The 19,223-nt window shown below is 34.7% G+C and overlaps 1 protein-coding gene across 12 annotated transcripts in view; it reads left to right on the forward strand.

The window, feature by feature from the left end:
- Positions 1–19,223, forward strand: part of itih3b.2 (inter-alpha-trypsin inhibitor heavy chain 3b, tandem duplicate 2) — a 28,435-nt gene that overhangs the window by 1,308 nt on the left and 7,904 nt on the right. Inside the window, exons 2-19 of one of the 12 annotated variants that reach the window (XM_017358172.4) lie at positions 482–645; positions 3,524–3,628; positions 3,716–3,878; positions 3,953–4,063; positions 4,154–4,282; positions 6,464–6,580; positions 6,713–6,881; positions 8,064–8,174; positions 10,632–10,813; positions 10,900–11,079; positions 13,806–13,933; positions 14,002–14,174; positions 14,315–14,353; positions 16,006–16,128; positions 16,224–16,253; positions 16,468–16,485; positions 16,817–16,849; positions 17,163–17,180. In XM_017358172.4, the coding sequence (XP_017213661.2) occupies positions 482–645; positions 3,524–3,628; positions 3,716–3,878; positions 3,953–4,063; positions 4,154–4,282; positions 6,464–6,580; positions 6,713–6,881; positions 8,064–8,174; positions 10,632–10,813; positions 10,900–11,079; positions 13,806–13,933; positions 14,002–14,174; positions 14,315–14,353; positions 16,006–16,128; positions 16,224–16,253; positions 16,468–16,485; positions 16,817–16,849; positions 17,163–17,180 (1,993 nt within the window). 12 annotated transcript variants of the gene reach the window in all.

The following is a 19,223-nucleotide window of genomic DNA, read 5'->3' on the forward strand; positions in this document are numbered from 1 at the left end:
AAAATACATTTCCTCAGATTTGACTCACATTTGAACAAAATCTTTACCTCAGAATTTGCCTGGGGTATGGATGATTTCATGCTTGACTATATATAATTTGAACATTTCAGTAATATTTCACAAAATGTCTTCTGTTTTCAATAAAATAAGAGCAGTGATATTTATAGATTTAGTATTATTTGGCTTGCGATATACTCTGTCGAGATAGATAGCACTGTAATTTAATTTAGTCGTCAATAATCCCATGATTGATGTAAAGAAATGTTGTCTCGGTTAACAAACAGAGCTATCTATTGCCCAACAGTTTACACTGAGATGTACACATCAAAACTTATTTGCCTTTTAGTCCAAAGGCCTGTTATTTTCAAGCTGTAAATATTTGAGCAGTCCCACATAAAAAAGGAGGAGTACACATGCTCCAACCAATCACATGTTATACAGCATGAGCATACTTTAATATGTGCTGTTTATGTTTTTACAGAAACAAAATGTGGATATATACAGTTTCTATATTAACTCCACGGTGTCCAGTCGCTACGCCACAACAATCATCACAAGCCGTGTGGCAAATAAACTGAGTGAGCCTCAAGAGATCCAGTTTGAGGTCAAGATTCCCAAGAATGCCTTCATCAGCAAGTTCAGAATGTGGGTAAACATGAGTACTGTTTTATACTGTAAGTAGAGATAAAGAGATGTTGTTTAGCTAGTGGGCCTCATGTCAGGTCAATCTGATAATGTAAGGCAAGTATATTTATATAGCACATTTCATACACAATGGTCATTCAAAGTGCTTTACATAAACAAGAATAACAGAAACAAGTATTAGAAATTAAATTATTATTATTATAATATTATATTAATATAATATATATTATTAAATTATTATTAAATAAAAACCGCAAAGAATAAAAATGTTTAAAAACAGATTAAAATGTGTTAAAACCAGCCTGATCTCACGAGAAAACGTAAGTATTTTACGTTTTGCCAGTTTGGTGGCTAATTCGTACGAATTCGTACGAGTTCAGTCGTACGAAATGGTACGATTTTAAAAAGGAGGTGTGGCACCTGACCCCACCCCTAACCCCAACTGTCATTGGGGGATAAGCAAATCGTACTAAATTGTACGAATTAGATCGTACGAATTCATACGAATTAGCCTCTAAATGAAAAAGTTACGAATTGCTGTGAGATTGTGTTGGTTAAAACAGGTTTTAAAGGAATAAAAAAGAAAAGAAAGACATAATAGTGCAATCTGTGGGACGTAGCACAGTGCTCATTCAGTAAATGCACAGCTAAACAGATGTGTTTTCAGTCTTGATTTAAATGTGCCTAATGTTGGAGCACATCTGTAGTAGCTGTTTCACCCTGCTTTGAATGAACTCTTGGACTTTCTCATTTCTTTACTTGATCCTAATGACCTGAGTGATCTGTTAGATTTGTATTCAGTGAGCATATCTGTAATGTATTGAGGTCTGAGGCCATTTTATAGACAAGTAATATTACTTTAAAATCTACTCTGAATGTAGCTGGGGGCTGTTGTAAAGACCTGAGGACAGATGTGATGTGCTTTGATTTACCTGCTTCTGGTCAGATTTCTGGCTGCAGCGTTCTGGATGAGCTGCAACTGTCTGACTGTCTTTTTGGGAAGGCCAGTGAGGAGTCCATTACAGTAATCCACCCTGCTGCTGATAAAAGCATGAACGAATTTGTAGCCAGGAAAACAACCAGCATGTACTTTTTGAAGAGTTAGATGAAATAATATCTTCAAAATTGGTTAAAAAACATTCACTTTAAAAAAAATATTGATTTTTATTGACAGTGCTGGTTCTTAGACCCTTTAAATTTGATAAAATCCATTGCAGAAAAAGGTAAACTTTTCTTAAAACATGAAAAACCTTGTTATATTTAAATGTTGCTATGTTTATCTATTATATCTATTTGTTATATTATATCTATATTTATTATTTTAGGGCGTGATTACTGAAAGTTAATTTAGCAAAGTCAAAATAGTTCTTCTATAAAAATTGTTGCAAAAAATTTATTTTAAAAATGTTTATGATTCCATGAAGAATCTTTAACATTTACAAAACTTTCTATTTCTCTTAAGGTTAGTAAAATGTTAAGTGTTAACTATATATACATATATATATATATATATACATATATATATATATATATATATATATATATATATATATATATATATATATATATATATATACATATATATATATATATATATATATATATATATATATATATATATATATATATATATATATATATATATATACATTGTTCTTTTAAAAAATCATCACTGAAAATTTTTTCAGCTTTAACTTTCATAAAGACTCTCCAGTACATAAAGTTTATGTTTTGTAAAAAATTTATATACACTACCTGACAAAAGTCAATCGATCCCAGTTCTAGCTGATCATTTGGAAAAGTGTCAGAAGGTCGATTTTTCTGATGAATCATCTGTTGAACTGCATTCCAATCATCAAAAATACGGCAGAAGACCTACTGGAACCTGCATGGGTCCAAGATTCTCACAGAAATCAGTCAAGTTTGATGAAGGAATAAACATGGTTTGGGGTTATATTCAGTATGGGGGGCGTGTAAAAGATCTGCAGAGTGGATGGCAACATCAACAGCCTGAGGTATTAAGACATTTGTGCTGCCCATTACATTACAAACCACAAAAGAGGGCAAATTCTTCAGCAGGATAGCGCTCCTTCTCATACTTCAGCCTCCACATCAAAATTCCTAAAAAAAAGAAGGTCAAGGTGCTCTAGGATTGGCCAGCTGTTAACAAACATGAATGTTATTGAGCATGTCTGGGGTAAGATGGAGGAGGAGGCATTGAAGATGAATCCAAAGAGTCTTAATGAACTCTGGGAGTCCTGCAAGACTTAAACTTTGTCTAAGCAAAGCCAGACCTTACTGTCTTAATTAAATAATTAAAAATCAAGGCATGATCATACTTCATTTTGGTAAAATAGGCGTAATTTAGAGGTCTTTACCTTTCATTTAAGCCACTTCTGATGCCAAATGATCAACTACAAGTCAAGCTATTATTTGTTGCTCCTAAAACTTGGATAGACGACAAGACTTCTGTCTATTGTTGAATTTTTACACACTGAGAAAGTTCATTTAGGAACCAAGAATGGTTCTTCTAAGGCATTACTTCAAATAAAACCTATTATATTATAACCTATTATATTATTGTGACTTTATTAAAGGGATAGTTCATGCAAAAAGTTAAATTTACTCACTATGTATTTCAAACCTTTATTCTGTTAAACACAAAATAAGAAGAAAGCTGAAAACTTTGATATCAATAGTAAGAAATCAAAGGAAGTCATTGGTTTCCAGCTTTCTTCAAAATATCTTCTTTTGTGTTCAACAAAAGAAAAGAAACAGGTTTAAATTAAGAGAAGGGATAGTAAATGATGACAGATTTTTCTTGTCTGGGTGATCTATACCTTCAATTAAGATTGACATCTTGTCATTTTCTCCATAGGATCATTGAGGGGAAGACATATGATGGAGTTGTGAAGAAAAAAGAGGAAGCTCAGCAGCAATACAATAAAGCAGTGTCTCGAGGAGAAAGTGCTGGACTGATCAAGTACTAGACTTTTTAAAACCCAAATAGGTCTAACGGCATGCATTTTTAGAATGATTAGAAATGTCTTGGGGTTAATTTCTATTTCAGATCTGTTGGACGGACTTTGGAGGACTTTAAAACATCAGTGACAGTGGCTGCAAACAGTAAAGTAACCTTTGAGTTGACCTACGAGGAACTTTTAAAGCGCCGTCTTGGCAAATATGAGCTGCTCATCAACGCCCAACCAATGCAGCCGGTGGCGGACTTCAAAGTATGAAACAAAACAAAACAATGAATAAATTAGGTATTTAAATTAACAAAAAAATGATATTTGTCTCACATTAGATAGATGTGCACATTCAAGAGAATCCAGGAATTTCCTTCTTGGAGGTGAAAGGAGATTTGAACACCGGTGATCTGGCCAGCGCTGTCAAAACTACAAGAGCAGATAAAGATGTAAGAGTTTAAAAAGTGGGGTCAAATCGCTGGTTTAAAGTTCTGTTTACACTCCTATGCCTCAACAGATGACCAAAACATTTGTTTTAGGCGTGGGTGACCTTCTATCCCACTCGAGACCAACAGACCAAGTGTACAAACTGTGCAGAAAATGGGCTGAACGGAGATTTGATAATAACATATGATGTCAACAGAGGAAATCCTAAAGGAGAAGTACAGGTATGTTATAAATCTCCTAATCAACATTAGGGAGAATAAAAATATAAAAGGAAAAATATCTCTGAATGTACTAGGTATGTATTTAAATGAAATGTTGATATTTGTTGATTCTAGATCTGGTAACATTTGTTGCAACTTTCAATGTGTTTTTGTCTGTGTGACTTGTATTCCTTAAGTTTTGGGGAACAAATATCCCCATAAGTATAGCAATACTATTAGATGCTGACCTTGTATGTGCACTTTTTTTTGTCTCCATGAGCAAAATGGCTCATAAATCACACAGTATGAAGTATTTTGGAAAAAAAAACTTCAGATTGTTTAAAAAAAAACTAAAAACATGGGCTCTATTTTAACAATCTAGGCACAAAGTCTAAAGCACATTGTCAAAAGCATTAAGGGCGTAATTGAATCCACTTTTGCTATTTTAAGGACAGAAAAATACACTGCCACCAAAAGCGGACAAAAAAAAGTGTACCGAGACCTCCTTGAAGAGGTGGTCTCGGTACGCTTTCAAACGAACCCTGGAGAGGTTCATTTTTAGTGAGAATATGATCCGAACTAAAAGTATTGCGCCTTTTAGACTAATCCAGTTGCTGCAGGCCGATGCGCTCTGCATTATGAAATGTGGAGGAAAAATATTTGTTGACAGCGATGTATACAAACTATATAGCATACTATGAGTAGGGATACAATCAGCCAGCAGTCGTAGCTCCATAATCAAAAGCGACATTTTGTGTCTGCCTGTTTGTTTACTTGCAGAGTTTCATTGGCATTTCCTGCCCGTTAATTTTGACCAATCGATAAGCAGTTTAGAAAATACATTCCATAACATCTAGCCAATGCGTGATGTGGATTTTGTCAGATGACTATATTTTAATTCTCCTTTTTAAAATCGTACATTTTCGTACGACTGAACTCGTACAAATTTATACGAATTAGCCACCAAACTGACAAAACATAAAATACTTGCACTTCCTCGTGAGATCAGGCTGGAACTACAGATGTGAAAGCACCCTAAGAGTCAGTTGCGTCACGGCATGGCGCATTTGCTATTTACATGGCGGACTTTGTAGATTTAAAAACTAAACGCTTCACTAGCGAGAAAACAGTTAAACAGCATCTGCAGTGAGAGGATAAAGAATGAGCCTCCTCCATTCGGCCTCTTTACTTTCTCATTTATTGTTACTCTTTACTTTACTCCTTTACTTTCTCGGATAAGGAAACGGTGTTGTACGCACTCCACTCAAGACATCCATTAGCCTACATATTTAATTTTGTTTAAGCGCAAATATTTGTTTCAAAACTATTTCTAAATTCTGTAACATTTTAATTCTTACATTTTTGTAAGGATGTTTGTGTATTGCTGTACATCCTGTGTGTATTAAGCAATGTGTGTACAAAATGCGAAAATTAGGATTGTGCTGGTCTGAAAATAGCAACAAATCACCAAACACATCTTTCGCCTTATTGTGCAGGTCTATGATAGGGCCCTATGTCTATGGGAAATCTCCATTAAGATTCATATGTTGTGATTTAAGGGGTGGCTCAGTGGTTAGCAATGTTGCCTCACAACAAAAAGGTCACTGGTTCAAGTCCTGGCTGGACCAGTTGGCGTTTCTGTGTGGAGTTTGCTTGTTCTCCCTGTGTTTACATGAGTTTTCTCTGTGTGCTATGGTATAAGCACAGTCCAAAGACATGAAGTATTGGTGAATTGGGTAAACAAAATTGGCCTTAGTGTATAAGGCAATGAATGTTAAAAAGCTATGGGTGTTTCCCAATACTGGGTTGCAGCAGGAAGGGTATCTGCTGCGTAAAACATATGCTGGAATAGTTGGAGATTCATTCCACTTTGGTGACCCCTGATAAATAAGAGACTAAGTCGAAGGAAAATGAATGAATGAATGTTGTGATGTAAAACCAGCTTTTTTTTTCAAACATTGATTTATTATCCATTCGAAAGTTAAAATAAGTTGTGTGGTCTAAAAATTGTATATAAAAGTGTCTGAAGCCATTTCTGTTTTAAATTGAGAAAAAATATATAATCAGAATGTTTGCGGAACAAAACCAAACAGTTGTTTTTGTTGATATTTAAATATAATTTGTAATTTCATAGAAAATTAGAATTGCTGTAGAAGTTGCTGTTAATAAAAGTACATGATCTTCACTATTCTTTTCTCTCAGATATCGAATGGCTACTTCGTCCACTACTTTGCACCTTCTGATGTTCCACGTATTCCCAAAAATGTGGTGTTTATCATTGACCGGAGTGGCTCAATGCACGGCAGAAAAATACGTCAGGTAAATGAACGCATTTCAGCCAGTTGAACCAAACAAGCTTTTGATGAACTCTTGCATCCTTCTCAATTTCCATGTCAAGTGGAGAATGCAATCATAACTTCCACATTCTGACAAAACAGTGTGTTTTTTCAGACTCGTTCGGCACTGTTGACGATTTTGAATGATCTAGATGAGGATGACCACTTTGGATTGATCACCTTTGACGCTGAAATTGACTTTTGGAAACGGGAACTCCTTCAAGCTACCAAGGCAAACCGGGAGAACGCAGAATCTTTTGTGAAACGGATCCAAGATAGAGGAGGTGAGCTGCTGAAGTAGAATAAAGAGCAACTAAGTTGTAACTAATAATTGCTGCGTTTCCATTACCCTTCATGTTATGCAAAATTATATAGCAAATTTAAAATATGCCTAATGGAAACACATACAACTTGAATTGATTCTAGCATCAAAGTCAAATAGGAATAATTTGCAAAGCTTCTTTGGAAACGTTTTTTTCCCATGTTTTCAGGTCACTCTGTGAAAAAGAAATCACATGATTACATTTTTAAGATATGACTATATGTTTATTTGTAGAAACTTGGAGACCCCTTGGGAATCAAAATGATTATCTGCTTATCTGAAACTTTGTATTACAACCTTCCAGAAACACCTCACATGTAGTTGCATTTAAATAAAGGCATAATATTCTTTCATTCATTCAATTTCCTTTGGCTGAGTCCCTTTATTTATCAAGGGTCGCCACAGCAGAATAAACCGCCAACTATCCCACCATATGTTTTACGCAGCGGATGCCCTTCCATCCACAACCCAGTATTGGGAAACACCAATACATTCTCATTCATACTCATACACTACAGCCTATTTAGCTTATTCAATTCACCTGTACTGCATGTCTTTGGACTGTCGGGAAAACCGTAGCACCCGGAGGAAACCCATGCCAACACAGGGAGAACATGCAAACTCCACACAGAAATACCAACTGGCCCAGCCAGGATTTGAACCAGCAGCCTTCTTGCTGTGAGGCGACAGTGCTGACCAATGAGCCACCATGCTGCCCTAGGCATAATATGTGTTTTAATAAATAATGAATACAAATAAATAAGCCATTAATAGATAACACATGTTCATCTCTGCTGGTTGCCATTCTAAGGGATGTAAACAATAACAATGGTCTCAACGTATTTCCTGTTTCCTATTTTTTATTTCCGAAGGTTACCAAAATCCAAAAAGGTCCACATATTGATAAATATTGATATGATAGCTATTTTGGCGTTTAAGTTATGATTGAATTGCCTTTTTTCTACAGTTTTGAAACAGTTTGACATGGTTTAAATGTATAAACCGACGTCATGATTTTTGAAAATGACATTCACGTTTTGCGTAAAATTAGTTAAACATTGTCATTTTTCACAAATCTTTGTACAAACCTGTAATGGAAACCACTTTACTGATACAACTATGTTTTTTTTTTATCTCTCTTTAGCCACAAACATAAATGATGCCGTTCTAGCAGGAGTGGACATGATCAATCGAAATCCACGAAAAGGAACAGCCTCCATCCTGATCCTGTTGACTGATGGAGATCCCACTGCAGGCACAGATTCACACTGACAAACACAAGCTCAAAGTCTTTTACTGTAGCACTACCCAGATAGCATATGTACGTCTGCAAGATGTATTTTAAAAATAATTCAGTCTTGGAAAAATCTGCTATGTTCAAAGGTGTGATAAACATCTTAAAAAGGTCTGCTGAGGGAACATGCTAAATTTAAAACATCTAGAAAACGTTTTAAGCATCTGCAGAAATTAACATCTAATAGACATTTGCAGATGAGGAAATGCTTGAATGCATGTTACAGATGTAATCACAAACATCAAAGCAACCCAGGCTCATTCTGATTATGTACCGCTATATACATTTCTAGAGACTTCTACGTTTTTTTTGTAGTTTTTGTTTTTGCAAATCCACTAAAGGCTGATGTGTGAGGCTTTTTCAGATCTCAAATTTCTCATACGAGTGCGATTCACGCCTGCTGTTCTCACGTAATTCCACCAGAGGCTGACCAACCGATTGATCCCACCACCTTTCCTAAACTCAACCGATAGTGTTTCTCAAAAGCAATCCAGAAAAAGAGAAGCCCTCATGGCCGCCTGAGTTTTTACCACATTTTCAGATTTTACCAGATTTCCACCCTGGTATTTACTTGTTTGATTTATTTTTTGGCTTTTGTTTTACTTGCTTTCTGCAACCGCTCTTCACCGGACTTAAACCTTGTCGTCACAGTCAACTCCGCTCTAATCCTTCTCAAACCCTCCAATGTACATGGCGAGCCGCTGAACAAACTGGTAAAAGTGGAAGAGCGGTCCATACAGAGATAATCGGTCAGCTGGTAAGCGTGAAAAGGAAAGGCATCATACTGCACCATAGCGTTTGTTTTAAAAACCATACGTAGCTCTGGCTACATAATTTGTGATCTTCAGAAATGTATATAGGGCTACGTTTTCAGGATAAGCCTACTGTATGTTGCATCAAATAGATGTCTCTGTGATGTACAGGTCTTGCCTCCTTGTTAGAGCAACCAACTCCCATACAAAGAATCACTGGTTCGATCCCAGCTCGGACTGGGTACGGTGCAGTAGTACCGGTGAAATACATGTGGGAGCTCGTTCGTGTTTTTGAACTAATGAAGACAGCAGAAGTCAATGATTTATTTGAATTATTTAGCCTGACATGTCTACTGCTCCAAAATATTCAAAATGTTTCTCAAAATAAAATATATTGGCTGTATCTGAAATTGCCTAATACTCAGTAGGTACTGCATTTGAGTTTGAATGTACTACTTGACCGATAAAAAAGTATCTTCTATAAAGTATTAGTGTCAGTAATTTGAATGGAGCTCCGAAGTACTACAGATCTAATCATCATGTGTCCTACCCGCTTCTCTCCCATTCATGAATTCTCTCGCTGTGCATCATGGGATAGCGTAGGGTCCATCAGATGTGCACTTTGGAATCTTGCCGGAAGTAATGGGTCATCCGGGTACTTCTCGCAAACTGTTTTTCGAATTAGAATTCAGACATACTACTTGGCTTGCAGACTCTTTTTAGCGTACTATATTGTATGGAAGTATGTGATTTCGGAAACAGCCATCGTGTCCAAATCAGAAAAAAGCTTTTGTTTTTTACCCAGACATTTAAAATTAATTTATTTTACTCCAGTATTCATAATACCGTGAAACCCTGATGTTTTTATCTAAGGTTATCATACCGTTAGAATCTTATACCGGCCCATGCCTAGCTACATCAGTCGAAAATCTAATTAAAACATAGGGGTTTGGATGGGATGTGTAAAAATCTAGTTGGGAGGAGTTTGAAGACAAAAACCTGACAAATGTCTTGAAATACAGTATCTGTATTAATTAGTTGTGGTTACTGTAGTATAAGTAAAATTATTGACTCTGGTCCATTGAGTTAATTGAAAATTTATTCATCCTTCGGCCTAGTCCCCTATTTATCAGGGGTTGTCACAGTGTAATGAACGGAAGCCCTTCCAGATGCAACCCAGTACTGGGAAACACCCATACACTCTCACATTCTCACACACACATATATTCTACGGCGAATTTAGCTTATTCAATTCACCTCTAGCGCATGTCTTTGGTTTGGGGGGGAAACCCACACGAACACAGAAAGAACATGCAAAAACTCCACACAGAAATACCAACTGGCCCAGCCGGGACTCAAACCAGCGACCTTTTTGCTGTGAGCTAACCACTCAACCACCGTGCCGCCCTTACAATGGAACATATTTACAAAAATTTTCTAATACTTCAATGGGTCTGAGTCATTTATTTCTTACTGTACATAGTATTCCAATCTAATTAGCAGGCCTATGCTTAGACCTTATTAAAGTAGCTGTCTTACCAGTAAATCAGGACCAATTTAGTTCCTGTGTGTAAAAGACAGAATTACAGAATTGTGCCCACTGCTTTCAGATCACTCATAATAATGATATTCAGACATGTAGTGAAATACTTTTCCCCTCTAACAGGTGAAACCAACATAGAGAAGATAATGGCCAATGTGAAAGAGGCAATTGGGTCAAAGTTTCCCCTCTATTGTCTTGGCTTTGGATACGATGTTAACTTTGACTTCCTGACAAAGATGTCACTTGAAAATAATGCAGTTGCTCGCAGGATTTACGAGGATTCAGACGCTGATATACAGCTTCAGGTGGACTATAGAGAATCAGCTGAAGATACATCCTGTTCACTATTTGAGTGTATGTAAATCCTTTATTTTACTTTTTTTTTTTTAAGGGCTTCTATGATGAAGTTGCCGTCCCTCTCCTCACTGATATTCAGCTTAGCTACGCAGGAGGGAAACACCTTACCAAGTCCAGCTTTGGCCTGTACTTCAATGGCTCTGAGATTGTGGTGTCAGGACAAATTACAGACAACAGTGTGGAGACTTTCACAACTGAAGTCATCGCAGTTTCAGTAAGATCATCATCATCATCTCGTTAAAGTTGCAGTACACTGAAAATGTGAAACTTCTGTGTCTTTCATTCAAAGTCCATCTTTATATTGGATTAAATGGAAGCATTATGGTTTATGATTTTAACCTGTTTTATTTAATTTTACTTTAAAGCCAAAAAAAAAAAAGACTAACCCTCATTTGTTTTTCTTAAAGTAGTATTTTTACTTTAAACCAGCAGGTTGATCCAAAGCAAAACTCTACGTGAAGTTTTATAAACTAATTTTGAGAGTAGCATGTGATTTGATTGATGATTAAGTCTAAGCATTGTCACCCTGCAGCCCAAGAATGGTTACTCACTGAAGCCAAGCAGGGCTGAGCCTGGTTAGTACTTGGATGGGAGACCACATGGGAAAACTAGGTTGCTGTTGGTCTGTGTGAGTCCTAATGCCCCAAGTAGTGGGCGCCGTCTTTTGAATGAGATGTTAAACTGAGGTCTTGACTCTCTGTGGTAATTAAAAATCCCATGGCACGTCTCGTAAAGAGTAAGGGTGTAACCCAGGTGTCCTTACCAATTCTCTTCATCAACCCTTACCCATCATGGCCTCCCAATCATCCCCATCCCCTCCACTGTCTCTCCGCTTGACCAATAGCTGATGTGTGTTGAGCGCACTAGCGCTGTTGTCCTGTGGCTGCAGTTGCACCATCCAAGTGGATGCTGCACAATGGTGGTGGTGTGAAGAGACCCCCCTCATGATTGTGAAGCACTTTGGGTGTATGGCCATACATGATAAATGCTCTATAAATACACATTACATTACATCGTGATTGGTCTCTCATCTTTAATCATCAATAAACCAATCAGATTAAACAAAGCCTAAAATAAACAGCCCTTTTCACCTCACTTCCCTTATCTTTGTTTTTGAAGAATTCCCCCATCAACCCCATCTCCCCCTTTTCTCCTTTACCAGGGGAGCTCTCGAAAACTACCTGATCTCAGACCCTCTTACACGCTAAATGACCAGGCAGGAGCCCTGGGCCCATTTATCTTTCAGCTCAGGGTTCTCTCCCGGGATAGCATGCCAACCCTGCAATTAGTATCAAGCAACATCTAAGTGTGAACTCTTGAATTTGTTGTAAGTAGGGATCAAATGATTTTGTTATCCACCCCTTTCCTAGTTGTAAGGGGGAAAAAATTTTTGTACATTGTTGTACCAAAGTAAAAAAAAAAAAAAAAAAAAAAAAAAAAAAAAAAATATATATATATATATATATATATATATATATATATATATATATATATATATATATATATATAGAAAAAATGTCATTCACACAAAGTAAATATTGTTTAATATATATATATATATATATATATATATATATATATATATATATATATATATATATATATATATATATATATATATATATATATATATATATATATATTAAACAATATTTACTTTGTGTGAATGACATTTTTCCTGAATATTTTAACCAAAGTTAAGTTATGCTTTGAGGAAAAACTTATTTTTTTCACAATTTTTTCATTTTTTTTTTACTTTTTTTTTTTTTTTTGCTGTTACAAATTAAAGTATTTTTAAGTTGGTTCAAAGTATATATATTTTTCAGGATAAAATGCATTTACAATATTTTAAATCGGTATCTACATAGATGTTACGTGGCTTAGTTTATAAGTTAAAACATTCTCCATATTACAAAGCCATTTAAAACCTTAGAATTTACCCCTATAAGAACGAAAAGTCTTATTTGATCATATTTGGAATAGTCGTGACTCATGAATAATAATGAGCTCTTATGGATACGCTTAATGAAAACACACACAAATATAGCGAGATGTACTCTGAAATTGACACATGGAAAAAATAATACTTACGTTGTCACATGGTACTTTGTTTTGTGTATAAATTTGTTCTTTGTTTAAACTGTGGTTAATTGATTTGCCAGCACAAGTTACCACACATAACATTGTGTACAAGCTGTTTTAGTGACATTGTCTTGCAGCTGAACTTTTACTGTTTGTTTTAACATACCTTATAATGTTCCTTCATGATTTTGTTCATCAAAATATAAGGCCATTATTACTGTATCTACCATTGATCAGGCTATTTTCACATGACTACAAATTTTAGGAACAATGAAATATGGGACAAGAAATTTTTTAAGTAAGTTTGAACATTTAAAATAGAGTTCAAATACGGGATCGTCCTTCCGGTTACTTAGGCTTGCACAACCGTATAAAACAGGGGTGCCCAAACTCGGTCCTGAAGGGCAGGTGTCCTGCAGAGTTCAGTTCCAACCCCAATCAGACACACTTGGGCTAGCTAATCAAGCACTTACTAGATTTTTAGAAACATCCATGAAGGTGTGTTGAGGCAAGTTGGAGCTGAAATCTGCAGGACACCGGCCCTCCAGGACCAAGTTTGGGCACCCCTGGTCTAAAGACATGAGATATAGGTAAATTGGACTAACTAAATTGGTCATAGCATATGTGTGTATGGGTGTTTCCCAGTACTGGGTTGTGGCTGGAAGGCCATCCGCTGCATAAAACAAATGCCAGAATAGTTGGCAGTTCATTCCACAGTGGCGACCCCTTGATAAACAGGGACTAAGCCTAAGGAAAATGAATGAATGGGAGAGTCTCTGGAAAAACAAGAGTCACACAAAATTTAACATAATATGCTAATGACAGCATTCCTAATTCAGCCATTTTATTTCTGAGCAGAAAGGCAATAATGTGATGTATCAAGACACTGTAATGATGAAAGACGCCAGTGACGTCAAACCCGAGAATGAAGATTTCATGCAGCGACTTTGGGCCTACCTTACAGTGAAGCAGCTCCTGGAAAGACAGTATGTTTATGACAATTATATAAAATTCTCTGTTTAAGATGTACACTGAAGGCATTTATCTGTCTTAGGGTGCTTCTCAAAGGAAAAGAGCAAGAGGATGAAAAGGAAGAAGCTCTTCAACTCTCCCTGAAATACCAGTTTGTCACTCCTCTTACCTCTATGGTTGTTACTAAGCCACAGGAAGGTGAAGTGGATGTTGCAGACAAACCCAAAGAGGGTGGAGAATCACCCAGATATCCAGGTGAGAAGAAGTTATATGAACATTTTCAAGCCTGAATACAACTAAATACACTCTCAATACTGTAATAAAGGTGCCAGGATTAACATTTGAGTTAAAAATGTGATTGACATAAATAATTTTCTCTGTGTTTTTAAAATTAGCAAGTCAACCCCGTCTGGTACCTTATGGTCGAAGTGGAAGTAAGTGTAAAATGATAAAACTAGAATTATTGCTTTGAATTTAAAGTAGAGAGCTGTCTTATGTATTGCAGACAGGAGTGAAATGGCTTTAATAAATATACTTAAATATATTTAATAAATATATATAAATAAACATAAATATATATATATACATACATACATATATATGTGTGTGTATATATGTATATGTGTGTGTGTGTTTATATATATATTTATATATATATATATATATATATATATATATATATGCATATATATATATATATATATATATATATATATGTGAATATAGATATATATATATATATATATATATATATATATATATATATATATATATATATATATATATATATATATATATATATATATATATATATATATATATATATATGTATGTATGTATGTATGTATGTATGTATGTATACACAGTGTATCCGGAAAGTATTCATAGCACTTCACTTTTTCCATATTTTTTTCATGTTACACCCTTCTTCCAAAATAGATTAAATTCATTTATTTCCTCAAAATTCTACACACAAAAAAAAAAAATTGACACAATTAAATTGTTGCAAATTTATTAAAAATAAAAAGCTGGAAAATCCCATGTACAGAAGTATTCACAGCCTTTGCCCAGTACTTTGTTGATGTACCTTTGGCAGCAATTACAGTCTCAATTCTTTTTGAATATGATGCCACAAGCTTGGCACACCTGTCTTTGGGAATTTTTGCCCATTTTTGCGGCAAAGGCTGTCAATACTTCTGTAAATGTGATCTTTCAGGTTTTTTATTTTAAATAAATTTGCAACAATCAAAAAAAACAAACTTTGTTTACATTGTCATTATGGGGTACTGTGTGTAGAATTTTAAAGGAATAAATTAATTTAATCCATTTTGGAAAAAGGCTGTAACATAAAAAATGTGGAAAAAGTGAAACGCTATCAATGCTTTTTAGATGCACTGTATGTATGTTCAGTATATATATATATATATATATATATATATATATATATATATATATATATATATATATATATATATACATATACATATACATATATATATATATATATATATATATATATATATATATATATATATATATATATATATATATATATATATATATATATATGTAAAAAATAAATGAGTATACCCTCTTTTGAAAAGGTCAGTAAATATAAATACATTTTGGAGCATTTAAACAATACAATTTTATTAAATTAATACTGTGGTCACTAAACATTTGTAGTACTAAAAAGGACATTTAGTGCAAAAACATTATTTTGTTTTAGGATTTTGAAATGAAAACCATATGGGTTTAAGTCAAAATTACAAAACAAATAATTAAAGTAATAACTGTAAACAAAAATCTTTTTGATAGACTTTTTGTTTTTGATAGATAGTCAACTTTACACTGCTGATTTAAGATGGCTAAGCAGGTCTGTGTCAGCTTGGAATTCAGTGTGAAGACCCTACAAGTGTGCTGCATTAAACTGTTAGTGTAAAGGCACATTTTAATAAGTTTATGCCATTTTAGGTTTGGTTTCTGTGCCATCTTTGCTGTATAAAGATGATTATAGATACTTTTTCTTTGCATGCTGACTTTAGCTGCATCTGCATTGATTTGTTTTATTTGTTTTATGAAACAGCACCAGGATTTAGTCACCACCACTATATCACTACCTCTCGTCAACCTGGTTTGCATGCTCTACCTGGACTGCCTGGTCCACCTGGTCCACCCGATGCAAGTATCAATTATGCAAGACATCCTGGTATGCACACACATTTTGAAAGAAAACGAATTAATAGACCTACTGTATGATCTACTGTACGGTATAATTATGCGACAAAAACACTTTATTTTCAGGTGGATCACATCGCGCGTTTCTTCAGGAAGGTAATGGCTTCATGTCTTTTCTGGTCAGTGTTTGTTATCAAATATTTTAAAACCAATAGCAAAAAAAAAAAAAAAAACAGCAGCAGTCATGTACATATCATGCGTCCCTTGTCTAATTAGCAATTAATAAATGAGTGTAAACTATTACATTTTCTAAGTAATGTAAAAAAAAACTTTATTGTTTGTAAAATGACTAAACTTTGATCTTTTCTAGCTTCTGTTGTTCCTAAAGGTATGTATTTAATTTTTTTAACAACAACAACAACAACAACAACAACAGTTATAATGATAATAATAATAATAATTCAGGGTCAGCCTAAAGAAATAAGCTGTTCTTTGACTTGCGGTGATTTCTTGCAAGTGTGTTTATAAACTTTTTTTAATGTTTAATTTTAGTTAATTTGCTTTATTAACGTCTAAATCAATAGTAGTCAAATTGAACTTATTAAATAAGGCATAATGTATAAAAAAATTTAAAATATTTTGAAATATATTTTAATGTGGAAAAGAAATGATAGAAATGAAATGCTAATTATATAAAAATCTTTGTTTTTATAATCTAGACACTTTTTCGTTTCTAGGTTTCGACCAACATGGTACGTATGACAATGTTGCTGTAATAATAACAATAATTATAGAAATAATAATAATTATACAATTTCAGTCTGAAATCAGCTGTTGTTTGACTTTCAGTGACAACCTCACAATATTTATTAAGAATGTGTTTATAATAGCATTCGCAATGCTTTGTTGTTAACATGCTCAATATGTCAAAATCAATAGTTGTCAAACTGAAAAAGTCAAATAAGGCATTATATATACAAACAAATCAACCACAATGTTTGAAATTATAATCTTGAGAAAAAAGATCATCTTGTGTTTATATTGTTTAAACCTTTTCTTTCCTAGATGTTGTTGCTCATAGTGGTGGGTATGACAGTGTAGCTGTAATAATAATAAAAACTACAACAACGACAACAATAGAGTGGAGGAACTATGATGTCACCTTGTAGGCTAATCGGCTGCTAGCATAAAACTGGTTCCCTCGATAAAATCCCTATAGGATTTTCCCATAGGCTTTTCAAAGATTGCAAATAACAAGCTCTGCGTTCAAAAACTGTTTATTCCGCTTACACGGATAATCTTCACATGAAAATACAACTTTTAGCACTTTTGGATCTTAAATACAAACTGATGAAAAGCTGACATTAGGCTATAAACGGACTACAGTGCCTTCAGAGCGCTCTCCTGTGACGTCAGCACCACCCTGCTACAGACAACTTTTCAAGCTTATTTTTAGAAATATGGTCCATGACAAAGTTTTACTCTCTCGGTTTATTATATTATAGTCCATGCTACATATTATAAACAAATATATACACAAAAACACATAGACCTACGTGCCTTTTGAATAGTTTTTTATGTGGGAAAACATTTTGTTTTACTTTACAGTTGCTGTAAATGTTTTAAAATTGTATGCATAAGTATTGTCATAAGACTAAATAAGTGTATCGCTCACGTCCACACAGCCCGCTTACCTTAGTAACAGATGACAGAAATGAGGCTTGAGGAAAATGTCTAAATCCCTGCAAGTTCCATCATGGACACAGAACAACATTCAATGTTCTGTTTATGTCACGAAGTACAGCGAAAAGCAGCCCATACTGTCACATATGCTATACATTTTAAGGAGGAGTGTAAATGCTGCAGTTATGACAGTTAAATGTGTTCAGATGAAGAAAAAAAAAAGATGAAAAATCTATTGATCACGTTAAAATGACATGTAATGACACATTTATTTACATGTTTGCATTGCTGAGAGCAGGGAAGAGAGAGGCTGCACAAGTAAGCAGAATCTCCATAATATTGTTTAATTAAGATAACGGATCAACAGATTAACGTCTTGACGGTGTTTACAGGTGAAGGCATTATCTACACACAGTAAGAATTCCCAATTAGAAAAATACTACTAACTGTAAAATACTATTCATAAAAATACCTAAATCACAGACAAATCCAAATGCCAACGCAAATGGGCTGCGCTTCAGACAAGATCAGATCAATAATGTATAATGTCTCCGACACGGCCTGTAGTCCCATTTGGCAACTTGATAGCAACCGTCTTTTTAAAGAAGCGTAAGTGATTAAAACAACAATATAAGGTATAAATGAAGTGTTTTATGTCATAGAATGTAACGTGAAAGTATCTTGAGTTTGTGTCAGCCACGAACCTTATTTAAGCAATTTAACTGAAATGCCATTCAAAATGTCCATTTGCTTTGGGACGAGGGAACAAGATCTGCTAAAATGCTAACTCGCTTCCGGGTTTTTACATAGGAATTGACGTCATAGTTCATCCACTCTGTTTAATTTCAGCCTGAAATCAGCTGTTGTTTGACTTTCATTGACAAAACCTCACACTGTTTCTTGATAATGTGTTTATAATAGCACTTACAATGCTTTATTTTTTAAATTACTTCATTAATATCAAAACCAATTGTAATTGAACAACCCACGCTCATTCTAAAAACGTAGGATATTCGTGCACATTTCCGAAGACCGCAAAATATGTCCCAGGAGGTACTTATTTTTCCAGTTTTTGTTTTCGCGAATCCGCGAGAGGCCGCTGTGTGCGCTTATTTCGCATTTCAAATGTCTCTTTGTGCCTTTCGCTCCTGCGCTGTTCTTGGGTAAACCCACCAGAGGCCGTTGTCGACCGACTAAATGATTAACTGGCCGACCGACCAATCGACTGACCCACCTTACTTCTTCCCTAAAACCAACCAATTTTACAGATTGATCCGCCCACCCACGTACTTCCATAAACCCAACCGACGGTTTACAAAAGCCATCCAGTAAAAGAAAAGCCCTCGTCTGATTTTTACCACGTTTTCAGATTTTACCACATTCTCACTATGTAGTTCACTCGTTTGTTTTATTTTTTGGATTCTGTTTTTGTTTTAACTGATT

This window comes from Danio rerio, chromosome 11 (assembly GCF_049306965.1).
Source record: "Danio rerio strain Tuebingen ecotype United States chromosome 11, GRCz12tu, whole genome shotgun sequence".
Taxonomy (NCBI): domain Eukaryota; kingdom Metazoa; phylum Chordata; class Actinopteri; order Cypriniformes; family Danionidae; genus Danio; species Danio rerio.